This window comes from Condylostylus longicornis, unplaced genomic scaffold (assembly GCF_029603195.1).
Source record: "Condylostylus longicornis isolate FDR11 unplaced genomic scaffold, ASM2960319v2 ptg000010l, whole genome shotgun sequence".
NCBI classification, from domain to species: Eukaryota; Metazoa; Arthropoda; class Insecta; order Diptera; family Dolichopodidae; genus Condylostylus; species Condylostylus longicornis.
In genome coordinates, this window is record NW_026577979.1 from 19,596,217 (window position 1) to 19,609,247 (window position 13,031).

General features: G+C 25.2%; 1 protein-coding gene across 1 annotated transcript in view; it reads right to left on the bottom strand.

Moving 5' to 3' along the window:
• Window positions 1–864: 864 nt before the first annotated feature.
• Window positions 865–13,031, bottom strand: part of LOC129618955 (rhophilin-2) — a 37,974-nt gene continuing 25,807 nt past the window's right edge. The window contains exons 4-12 of the mRNA XM_055533995.1: window positions 6,420–6,573; window positions 5,900–6,041; window positions 5,150–5,466; window positions 3,857–4,001; window positions 2,173–2,405; window positions 1,974–2,106; window positions 1,567–1,907; window positions 1,333–1,485; window positions 865–1,268 (exon numbers count right to left, since the gene is read on the bottom strand). Of these exons, the coding sequence (XP_055389970.1) occupies window positions 1,071–1,268; window positions 1,333–1,485; window positions 1,567–1,907; window positions 1,974–2,106; window positions 2,173–2,405; window positions 3,857–4,001; window positions 5,150–5,466; window positions 5,900–6,041; window positions 6,420–6,573 (1,816 nt within the window). The 3' untranslated portion in view covers window positions 865–1,070. The remainder of the gene's footprint in view (window positions 1,269–1,332; window positions 1,486–1,566; window positions 1,908–1,973; window positions 2,107–2,172; window positions 2,406–3,856; window positions 4,002–5,149; window positions 5,467–5,899; window positions 6,042–6,419; window positions 6,574–13,031) is intronic.

Sequence of the window (13,031 nt, forward strand, 5' to 3'; positions counted from 1 at the left end):
ATCAGAAAAATGGACATTTATGTGGAGAATTTAAAGTTTTAGTCCTACCTAGTTTTCTTGATTAACATGTTTTTTAATTAAAATTTGAAAGTAAAATACTTCAATCTTATAATCTGTGGAAGAGAATTATTATGACTCCAATACTCCAGTTATTAAGGAGACTTTCGATTGAACAGTTTTCATTAAAATATAATGGTACAATTTTAAATGGTAAACTAAATAAATTTAAATTTAAATTTTAATTACTGCATGCTGAATTTTAAATATAAAATAATTATAATTTATGATTTTTAGAGTTTGTAATTGCATTTCTTTTTGGGACGAAAATAAAGGCTTTAAATTTTTTTTCATTTGATTGGAAGAACAAAATTTTATAACAATTAAAAAAATTTTTCATTTTTTAATACATTGCTACTCTCTTAAGGTTTTATAACAATTTCTTAAATTTCAAATAATATAGAATAATTTAAATATTATAAAATTTAATTTTATAATATGTGCATGTATGTATGTATGTTTGTCTGTATGTAAATAATAATATAATTAATTTATATTTTATTTGATATTTTATTTCTTTCTTATAAACAATTTTTTATACAAAATTTAAGAAAAATACAATGTAATATTTACATATAAATATTTATATAGAATTATGTATGTATGCATTTATATATAACGCATGATTATATAATTTTAATATTTTTAATGTGAGCAAAGAATTTATTTTTATTTTAATCTTTTTTTCACTTATAAATTAGAAAACAACTTTTTCTTATTTTTTTTTTTAATTCAATATTTTTATTTACATAATTAAATTTTAATAATCAATATTTAAATATTAATTTGTATATATATATATATATATTGCATAATAAGTATATGCATTTTTATGTATGTGTGTAAATGTGTAAATATTATAACTATTATAAAATATATTGGAAAATTAAATTTATAGAAAATGGCCACATTTTTGTTTTTTTTTCTTTTTCATCTTTTATAATTGCTTTTTCATAAGAGCACCACAAAATTAAATTTTTGTCTTTTATAAAATTATAAATTATAATATATTTTTAAAAAATTTTTCCGAGACTGTGTGTTCTTCGAAATGGATTCCAAGTACTGGATGAAAGACTACCTAAACGTGATTTTGTTCCTTTTATTCGAGTTTTTGGTTTAGATGTTGTACCAGTTGGACTGGATGAACCAGACGATACACCAGATGAACTAGCTGCTGATAATGTTGAAATTGAACCTTTAGATGACATTGGCTACAATGAAGAATTTCAAATTGAAAATATTATTAATTGAGTCAATTAAAAATTTTCGATTTACTTTTAAATAGTTTCGATCCATTGGAGTAATTAATTTTAATTCAAGCGTTGAACCAGCTGATTGAATTATTCGAACAACCTGTTGATGTGTATACCATTTAACATCAATTCCAGATATTTCAACAATAAAATCGCCTTCTTTAATACCACCCAACTATATGTATAAATTAAATGAAAAATATTATATTAATAAAAATAAAAAAATCTTTATTTTTAATCTATTTAATTGACTCACATCAGCTAAAGAATTCATTTCAACATGTGATATTATAGCTGGTGCATCACCTCTAATATGAAAGCCAAAACTTTCTGCATTATCATAATTTGAATCTTTTGTTTCTTGATCACTTTTTGAGCAATCAGATTTATGACTTTCATTTGATGATGAATAACAATGGCATATACCGCGATCACTATATAATGATGATGAACCTTTTTGTAATCGTACACAACGTGGAGCTGTCCAATGACGTCTAGCTGAAAATATTGCAATTGGACCTAACTTTTTAAATGGATCATCTACTTTATATGATGTAAAATCTGGACCAGTCAATGATAATGTAAATTTTGAACATGCTAAAAATAAAAAGCAAACAAAATAATTTTTAATAATTTTATTAGATTAAAGTAAATAAGGCTCACCATCAATTGAAACTTCAATTAAATCAAAATCTTCTTCGATTTCTTCAATAATTTTTTCTTCTTCAAATTTTTCCAGTTCATCTCTTGTTCTGTAGTGTGCATCTCTTAGAACTGATATTAAACTTGCTTTATTCTATATATCAAAAGAATGGTTAATTCTTTTACTTAAAAAAACAAATTTAAAATTAAAATTTTTTACTTTCAAATATCGACACATCCTTTGTAGTCTTTGTGCTTCTTCATGACTAGCTAATGATTCTTTAATGTGGGCTAATTTTAATGCAGTTGCACTATGACTATTATCAAGATTGTCTTCATCGTCGATGAATGACTCAATAGTTGGATTTTTTTTAATTTTTGGCTTTGATTGTGACTTATCCTTTGATTTTTCTTTTGAATTCAAACTTTTAGATTCATAATGATGAGCCAATGCTAAAAAATTATAATTAAGAATTTATTAGACACTGAGTAGAAGTTTTTTAATTAAAAATTACAAAGTTTAAAATATTCAATGCAAAAGTGTTAAGTAGAGTTTTGCTGAAAAACGTATAACACTAAATAAGAATAACTAATTTAAACGCATTTTAATGTACACAAATCCAAGCGGACTGAATCTTTGCAGTTTCAATAATTTTTCAAAATTTATTTAAATTTCATTAATTATTATAAGCAAAGTGTTAATTTGTATTAAATTGTTAAGTGTTACATTACAGATGTCTAATATGTCACTGTATTGACATATTTGAAATTTATACGGAAAATGCAAAGCAATCAATTACTTTCATAATTGTTATTTATTCGTACATAATATATGTAGGGCATTTTTCTTTAAAAATTAAATTCTGTAACTTAAATTTGCATAGTTTCAGGGGCAAATAATAAAAGCAGTATTGCCACTGAATGTGAATTGATTCTCTTCAAAAGCAAGTTTTCTTGTACAAAGACTGAATTAGGCTTTAAGTAATTTTGTCACGGCTGAAAGATCAATACTTTTACGTTCTAGATTTTTTTAGATAAATACTTTAATTAAAACTTAAAGGAGACTAGTTGGAACTAGTTTGAAAAGTCATCCAGTTTGTTCGGTTGAATTAATTTTGCAATTCACATTAATTGATAAATTATTTTTTTTTAAAGTCGTCAGTTTTCTACGGCTGCCGAATTTACGAAAAATCTTTGAAGTAAAAAGAACTGATTACCAAATTTCAGTTTTATATTGTTTTTATTTTTTAAGATGAAATTTAAACATTTATGATTTGATGAACAATGCGAAACAATTGTACGTGCAATTTTTTTGCAAAATTTGAAAATGTTTCTATTTATTCGAATTATCAAGGTTAAGACTAAATTAAAATTTGAGAACCAAATTATGTAAGTCTTTTTAATTTCGTATGTCTGGTAAATTTTCAATTTCAAAAGCCTATTTTAATAAAAAATTGCAGTTACAGGCGTGCATTAATTACCTTATATTTGCTTAGGCAACAAATGTACAACATATAAAAATATGCAGTTCACATTTTGTGTATATCTTACGCGATTCAAAGTAAATATATTTTAAAAATTACTGATAGGAATAAATAAATAAATTTTCTAAAAGAAATCGAAAGTATTTTAGGAGTCAAAATCCACAAATTCCGATATTAAAATTAAATAAATTAAATACACTATTGATTTTACCTTTTTAAAATTCAATGATTTCTTTGTTAACGTGTTATTTTTTTAAAGTAACTGTTTAATATTACAACTTTACTACCAAATTGTAATAAAATTTTACTATGGCTTTTAAGTAATATTAAATTTTTTTTTTAAATATTTAACAATTTTATAATCTATGCCATTTGAATATTTGTAAATTTTTTTGTTTTATTTTTACAATTGGCGCTTACCTTTATAAAATTCCGCTTTTAATGGTACCAACCCAGCCCAACATTCAGGTAAATATGTATGGGTTTCATTTGATTGAATATTTTTGTGCATTTCATTATATTCAAATGATAATTGAGCTGCTTCACCGCCCAAATCCTTATATAACTATAAATATGTAGATATTGAAGAAAAATAAAATTACAATGTTATTATGAATTTGGGATGCGTTTTTAAGCATAAATTATTTATTTTTTTTTAAAAAAGCATGCGTAATCCAATACGATTTTTTATTATTTTTGTTATTTAAATTAACAATAATTTTTTATACATTGAAATTAATTATTGAGAACAGTATGAAATTATTAAGAGTTTGAAAATAGATTCATGTTTTCTGTGGCTACTGCATCCTAATTATTTTTTAATACTATATGACTGTTTAGTGTGTTATACATATGTATAACAAGTATACAATCATTGTTTTAGTGCATACTACATATACGGTTATGATTGCGGAATGGGCCGACTAAAACATTTACGCTGGTAATGTATTGTGTCTGCCCGAATTAAGCTAAATTGGAAATTATTTTGACAGTATGTAGTGTATATGTAAATATGTATGCAGAGTGATTCAACAACAAGTTAGGAGCCATATACCATCGGGTCGAAAATGAGTAAAGTTTTTGTTCGGAACATAGTGTTAAAAATCTTTTGCGGTACAGGAGACATGGTAAAACTACCATTTGCACTTCAAGTTTTAAAAGACCCTTATAAAATGTGTATATGTACTTGATGGTGAATCACCCTGTATATTACTGGCGGCAAACTGAAAAATTTTACTGATTATACAAAGACTTTAGTTCAAATTAGGATTAAAATTATTCAGAATTCATTTTGAAAAACTTTAAGAATTTTAGTTTTTCGCATCATCTCAAGTAAATCTATTTATGTAGAGTTGAAATATAACTAAAGTTAACATGCGGCAACACTTTTATATTAAAGTATTTTAATAAATTAGTCTATATTTTTCTTTTTGATGCTGTAACTGAAATAATTTCTAGAAAATGTGTTTTTACTGTTCTCATTAATCATCGTGGAGGAACTGGTAAACCTATTCTGAATTAAGAAAATTTTAAAATTGAGTGGTAGCATGTTTAGCCGCAATTTTTATTTTAAATTCAGAAGAGGACGCGTATAAAATAAGCACATTGCAGGAAGGAGTTCTTATTTAAGTCCAACTTTCCCCTCTATATCACATATAAAAATTATAGAACAGTAATTAAAGGAATAATTCATTATATAAAATAAAAACTTACATGACTTGAATTTCTTAATGCTAGCGATTCAATTTGTAATTGTAATTTTTCGAATAGACATTCACGTGCTTGTGCCAACATCAATGATACAAAAAAATCTAATACTTGTGGTTTTAAATCCATTGACGGGGCATTCGTAAATGTATCAAAAATATGACGAAATATACCGGCTGCCCTTAAAAAACTATCAACAGCTGCATCTAAACCTTTTTCAGAAGTACGATCATGTTTAGCACCAATTTGAGTATAAATTGAACCCAAATTAAATAATATACAAGCTTTCTCAAATGCAATTGTTCTCTGGCATGATGGGACTCCTATTAAATAAATAAATTTTAATTTAAATTATAGGTAAAAAGAAATGAGAAAAAATATGTTTGTATAGCGCTAAATGAGAACGTTAATAAAATAATTATTTTTATTTTTTAAAACTTCATTTAATATGTTAAAGTCATAAATATTAGCCATCTTCTTTTTTTTTTAACAGTTAAAAGCTATTAAAGTAAAAATGTTGTAAATGCAAATTTAAAAAAAAGAAGAAGAAAGAAGACACAAAATTAATTTTTTGTTTGTTTTTTATTCTCTTTATGAAAGAGGAAAAAAAATGAGAATCTACTTTGGAACAATAGGCAATTTGAATTTATTTTCTTTCTTTTTCTAATTTTTCTCTTTTACGAGTAAGTTGCTTCTTCTTCTTCTTTTTAATCATGGTTTTTATATTAAATTTAATTTTCTATCATTATACTTTACCTGTTAATGAGTCATACCACTCAAAGTATACTCCTAAATTTCTATCTGGCGGAAAAAATCTTCTCTCAACATAATACAAAAGATTATAATATCGGAAGAGTAATGATACACCCTGTAGATCTCTTGTTGGAGTTCGTGCAGCCTAAATTTTACAATTCATTTTATATAGTCAATATTATTGTATGTGTGAATATGTATATATATGTATATTAAATGGTGTAGCGTGTCATAGAATTTTTAACAATTCAACGGTAGTGATGTCGATTACAAAAATGATGATGATTATGATAATATGTTTTGGTATAAATAATGATAATTAGTTGAAGAAAATTTATAAGAAAAAAAAAACAAAAAGTAAAGAAAAATTACAATTTATTCTTAAATGCATTTTTTAATTAAAAAAAAAAAAAAAATTTAAATATTTGCGGGTGCGATAAATGAATACTGTGAGAATCACGGCTTCATGATTCTGTAGTATATTGTATGTTGTTTTTGTAATTATTATCGATGTTAAATTTACCTGTCGTGTATCTGTTATATCAGCGATAGCATCTATGTAAATAGATGATTCTTCACTATAATGTTCTAAAATGAAGTCTGAAAATGGTTCCAGGAAATTTATTTCTTTAGTTTCTTTTAAACCCAGTGGTATCATTGGCATAATGCTTTCATGACTACATAAAATATAAAAGAGTGAAAAAAATAAAATAAAATAAATATTATGGAATAAATTATTACATTAAATATTTTCTTAATCTTGTATTTATTTTTATAGTTTTTTTTTCATAATTTTATTAACCAATATACTGCCAAACTCGTATAACATGAACTCCTCTAAAACAAAATTTCCGTTAACTACACTGCAACTACTTGTAAAAGGCAATACAAATATTATTGTATTTCACATAATGAGCAGAATTTTCTTGTATTTTTGATCTCCAAGCATCAAATCTCCATAGATCGAAATTCTTCCTTACACGAACAATTTTCACGTCATTTTGATGAAAATTGCATCTATAACATAAAATTTATAAATACAAATTCTCTTTATTCTAAAATTTTCTCCAAAGCAATCAATTTTAATGTATAAACAACCTCTTTATTACGAAATTTGCCAATTCTGCGAGTGTATTGAATTTTTTTTTATACAAAACGTCAACAAATACTAATTTAAAAAAAGACCAATTTCTGTTTTAAAAAATTAATAAAAATCCCTAAATGTGGATTCTCTCCAGTACTAATTAATTTCGTGATTCAAAAGGATGATTCTTGTTATGGAGATTTGACTGTATAACTTATGAGATCATTACTGAGGAAGGCCATTTAATTTTAAGAAATATATTTATAAACCAAATTAAGTTCATCATTATAAAAATTATCTAATAGCAAGAATTATTGCCAGTATTTACCAGTAAATAAAGTTGGGCCAAAGCAATGGTTCGTAAAACAGAATTTTTCCCTTCAACAAGTGAACAGTTCAGCTATTAACATTATAGTTTAAAAATTCTACCTTTTACGTCATTTAAGTGCTAATTTTATTCTTATACTGAAATATTTTTTAAGATTGCATACATTTAGAATGAGTTAAAAAAAATAAAATTAAAGGAGTCTTTAACGTAATACTCGAATTTAAGGGTTAATTATGTGAGTTAAGAAAAATAATTATATTGTTTGATGGTATGGCATTTACCTTTACCTTTCTGCCTTTATATAAATAATGTAATGAGGCAATAAAATTTGGATTTTAATAATAATTTTTTTTCCATTCATAAAGAGCACGTTTACTGAAATGCAAATCTAACGTCAACTTGACTTATTGTGCAATATAATTTCAACTTCCGAATAAGTAAAATTGACGTTAGATCTATGCATTTCGATAAACGACTAGTTAATCTCTTTTACTACTTTTTCTTTCTTACTAGAGAGGTGTTCATTTATTGATAGAAGTTTCCATAAATTAATCAAAAGCTTGCGTGTTAATTGTAATATGATTGATTTTCGATGATCTTTTTAAAATGGCTCCTTCAAGAACTACATATTACTTACATATGTATAAATAAGAATCAATAGAAAAATGTAAAAATATTAAGTAAAATTGAAAAAAATTAAGGATGCATTCATAATTTTACTCGAAACCTAAAGCTTTTTTCAAAATTTCTGCCATAATTTGCCAGTTATTCTGTTAAATCAAATTAAAATTACGTAATATGTGAATTTCAATCCATGTGACCATTGACGCAAATCTTCTATATTTAAGTAAGCACTAAGCGTACTATGTGTTACATAATAAATAATTCTAAGAGCCAAAATGGTATTCTTAATGGACAAAAAAATATTTTTCTCCTTAAACTTCCAAAGAAAATAAAACGAAAATTTGTTTTTTTTTTTTTTAATATTTTTTCAAGCTGTCATCAAAATGTCTTTTGACACTCTTTAGATACAAAAATAAAAAAAAAAACTTGAAAGTAACAAAATGGTAAATATTTTTTTTTTTCAATTCTTGTGATGTCCGATGAGGGGTGATTTGATCGGAATTCATGAAATTAAGATAAAAAATCTTTTTGTTTGTTTATTTTTATTAAGTAAAAAGTGTGAATGTGTGGATGTTTTAGGTATAACTTCTTAAGAAAGGCTTGTCAATTGAGAGGATTGATTACCGTGATTGATTCGTTTGATCATTTTGAATAATTGAAGTGACCATGAAAATAAAATATCACGGATTCTGACATTTAAATAGACAGCGAATGTGTAGTAATTTATTCAATAAAACATTAAGCAATCATTTATCAATATTGTTAAATTATTTTAGTATGCGAGATGAACACAATTTTATTTGTTTTTTTGTGGTACTTTTGTGTTTAAAATGAAGAACGTGGTATGCGAGGTAACAATATTTATTTAAGGTAGAGGCGTCCTGTTTATTAAAGAAACAATTCAACTTAAAGAAATTTAAAATTTTAAATATAATAAATTCCTAATTGGAAATATTACAGGAAAACGGATTTTTAATTATAAAGTAAGTACTCGTAAAATTAAAGTAGGGAAATGATCATGACTATTTTGTCAATTTATTAATTTCCATCGTATGATACCGCTTGAATAAAATAACTTGGCATTAAGGTATGTGCCTCGTTTGTTTTTGTTTTAAAACTGCTTATTAAGAACAATTTGGAAATTCCGTAAAAGCAGCACGGCCAGGAATCACACTTCCTCAATCATTAAGAAATAGAAGCAAAAGTCAGACAATCAAGTCTATTCTACGAACTGCCTTTTATGTTAAACCGCTTACAAGAACCATTTTTTTTTTCTAGCTTTTACTCCTCCTTAATTACTCCTCAACATATTAATATTGGCAATTTTCGCTCGTTCTTTTTTTCGTTACAACAAGCTCTGTCGAACTTCCAGAAAGCTAAAATGCAACAGTTATCATCCTCTTGTTCAAAATTATACTCTTATTCTTTAATTAATAGTTACTACTCATTATGCTGCGATTTCTCCTATATTTATGCAAAATTTTTTGATAATATTTTACAAATTATGGGTTCGACCCATTTTAAATAGAAAAATTTAATGAACACTACCCATATAGCAAATTTTATATTACATAAGCGTATTGAATTGAAAATATTTAATTTTTATTGAACTTATAGAAATAAATAAAAAGAAAAGAAGAATTTTGTTACTTTTTTGTTTTTTTAATCCACTTCTTATTTTAGAATTTCTAATGAAAATAATTTTACCGTCGCGCACCTTACAATTCACTCAATTGTGCGACACAATTCAGAATTTTAATAACGCTTGACATGTACCTAAATTTGTGTGTATAAGAATAAAATTTTTTGTATTATGTATACATATGTGTATATATTTCGTATAATAATATACATGTAGATATTTTAAAAAACCAGCAACGAATTTTCAATGAACTTATAATGCCTTAATTGTGATTTAAGTATTTATTTTGAACACACATTCGTTCATACAAATACATACTTATTTTTGTATTCCGGCCATCGCATGTCTCTTAATACATTAAGGAGTTAAATTTTTTTTTTGTTCAAAGGTTAATTACTTTAACAAGTTCTATTGTAAAATATTGAACTTAGTTTTTTTTTTCTATTGAATAGTGTAATTGCATAAGTTGATGAATTTGAATGATTTTTAAAATCATTGAATAGTGTGCGTAATCTAATCACGTTTTTATAATAGGATGTGGTAAAAATAAATATTAAAGCAAATGACATACATACATGCATACATATCTGAATCTATTTTATAACGTTAGTTTCATTGCCGTACCTTAAACTTACAATATTAGAATTCTTGAATATTTTATTTTGTTTAACGTTATTTTTTATATTAATAATCTAAAGGCTATTCTTAAATGAATTCGTAAAACTTAATGATCAACTGAGTATAATTATTAAGACTATAAATTTGAAAATCAATTGATTAAGAGTGATTTATGTAAGATTTTCAGAGACTTTTATCGAAAAAAATAAAAATTTAAGTAATATTAAATTACTCTTCTTATGTAATCAATGCGCCTCTTTCAATCACAATTTGCCTAAAACCAATTTCAAGTCAAATGCATTTAAAATAAATATTAATGGTGTTAGTAGTTTTAGGATAAATCCATTGAAATTCGTAAGCCCACAATTTAATCAGAAGTTCAAAATTAATTTATTTTTACTAGGAAGGACTGCAAATAACTGACTTACTACGCTCGGTTATTCAAATCAATTAATTAAAATGTAAAAAATTTAAAAACACTTTCAAAGTAAAATTTTTTTTTTCGAAGTTTTGGCTTTGGAATAACCCCATAAAGTTGTAGAAGCTTAAGATGATGTAAAAGGGAAAGACTATGTTTGATTCAAATTTGTTCTATAGTTCCTAAAATTTCGCTTCAACAATGCAATGGTTTTTTAAGTGATTGCAGGAATTCATTAACTGAGTAACAGAATGAGGTAATAAAAATAGTAATTTCTCGATTTTGCTGTAATTGCAGGAAATTTTGATTTCGGACAAAGATTATTCGCCTTTCATTATAATATATTTGCGCTTACTATTCATTAAATTTAAATTTTAATTTGAGACTGTTTACAAGAATTTTGAAAATAATAAAACTATAATAAATAATAACTGCGTTCTTTCAAGATTCATTAAATTTACATAAATTCGAGACTTAATCATAAATTATTTTCTTTACTAAAACCTACACATACACAAGCATGCAAGTCTACAGGTTTCCATTTAATTTACTTTAAAAATACTTTTAAAAACTTTACTATACGAGCAGTTATGATGAAACAATTTGGTGAGCTGAACTTTATAGGAAGGTGCACTAATACTCAAGTATGTTATTTAAAATTTTAAGAAACCGCATATAAGAAAAATATTATAAACAAAAAAAAAATAAATAGTACGCCTAACTAACCTAAAAAATAATATATGTAGGCATTCAAAAAGAATTAACATTGTTGTGTCATGCAAGGATTTAATGATCTACAATTCAAAAATTCCATAGAGGGCTAAAAAAGAAATGCATAATATGTAACAAATAAAAAAAGAGAATTGGTAAATAAAAAAAAAGTAAAAAATATTATACGAATTGTAAACAATACCACATTTTAAATTCAATGGTAATGTTTTATTCTCTAGTATTGGTGTGTTCTTGGTGCTACTACTTAAATTGAACCCAAGTAGTTAGTTATATACTATTATTGTTTTTAGTTCTATATTAAGCATGTTCATAATAATGGGGGTATCACAACAAAAAAAAAAGTAAGTAAGTAATTCGTTCATAAAAATACTTTTGAAAAAATTCATAAACTACGCTTGGATAATCTCTAATTTTTGTTTCCTTTATTTTGGTTTTGTCCCCTTCCTTGTAAATTTTTCTTTTACTTTTGGGATTCATATACTGTAATTGTTAAAGTTTATATATATATTTATGTACATATAAAAGAATAAGGAAAATCATCTTCACGCTATTGTTTTAACCAAATGATTTCAATGACATGCTCAGGTATGTGAGGTCTGATTCTTCTATTCTTCTTATTAGTTAAGTTTGCCAGTAAAGTAGGTATACGTCGTTTGATTGTTATTTATATGAAATACTTCACATTGTATACAGACACATTCATGCACTCGAATATATATTGGGAATGGAAGTGAATGCAAAACAATCGTAAAATCAAATTATAAAGAAGAAAAATCAGAATATTTTATTCGACTTCATCTTTAAAAATGTGATAAAGTATAAAGGAACAGAAGAGAAAAAGAATAAAATCGGGAAGTTTTTTTTTAATTTTTTGAAAAAATTTTTTGTTTTTATTATTATTATTAGGGAAGGAAAAATTTCATACAATCAAAAATGGGATGAGATCTTTTTGATATAAAAAAAAAATAATTTCTTGTGCACAATCATTACCTATTTTGTATATTGCTCCCATTGGGAAGCTTCAATTTAGTTGAATTGTTAAAATGGTTGGAATTCTAATTTAAATACATAGTTTATAATACCTACATGTAAAAGTTTATAAAAACTGAAGTATATCACAAAAATATGATTTTCACTGGTAGAATAAGCAGAAATCAAGATTCTTAATCTAAGTCAAGAGCAAGGTAATCTTAATTAATTTATTTAAAGCTTAAATTAGAAAATAATCCCACGCTCATGAATGCTATATATCTGAATCTGTGGCAAAGAACCTTATTACCATCACAGAAAACTATTAACCCTTCGATTAGGACCAAAACATACACTGAAACATCTTAAGTTTTTGGAGAGAAAACAAAAATTAGGTCTTAAACTTAAACAATAGGTGCTTCGCTGATTCATTTTTCAACTGACTCTCTACTATGCTCGAATTATAGTTATTTATGATCTCGATTGTTGTCTCTAAACTATCATCGTGTTATTTTTGTTGTGAAATTGATGAATACGTGCTTTTGCTTATAAAATATTTGTATAGCAATAGCACTAAGTGATATTGGAATATTCGACACTATGCAAAATTTTTTAAGCTATTTTCGTTTTCTCAGTTAAATTCGGATCAAAAATTCTCGGTTTCGGAAGTTTGAGAGAATGCGCTTTTCAAATTAAAACATTTGATGTTTCAAAGCTTTC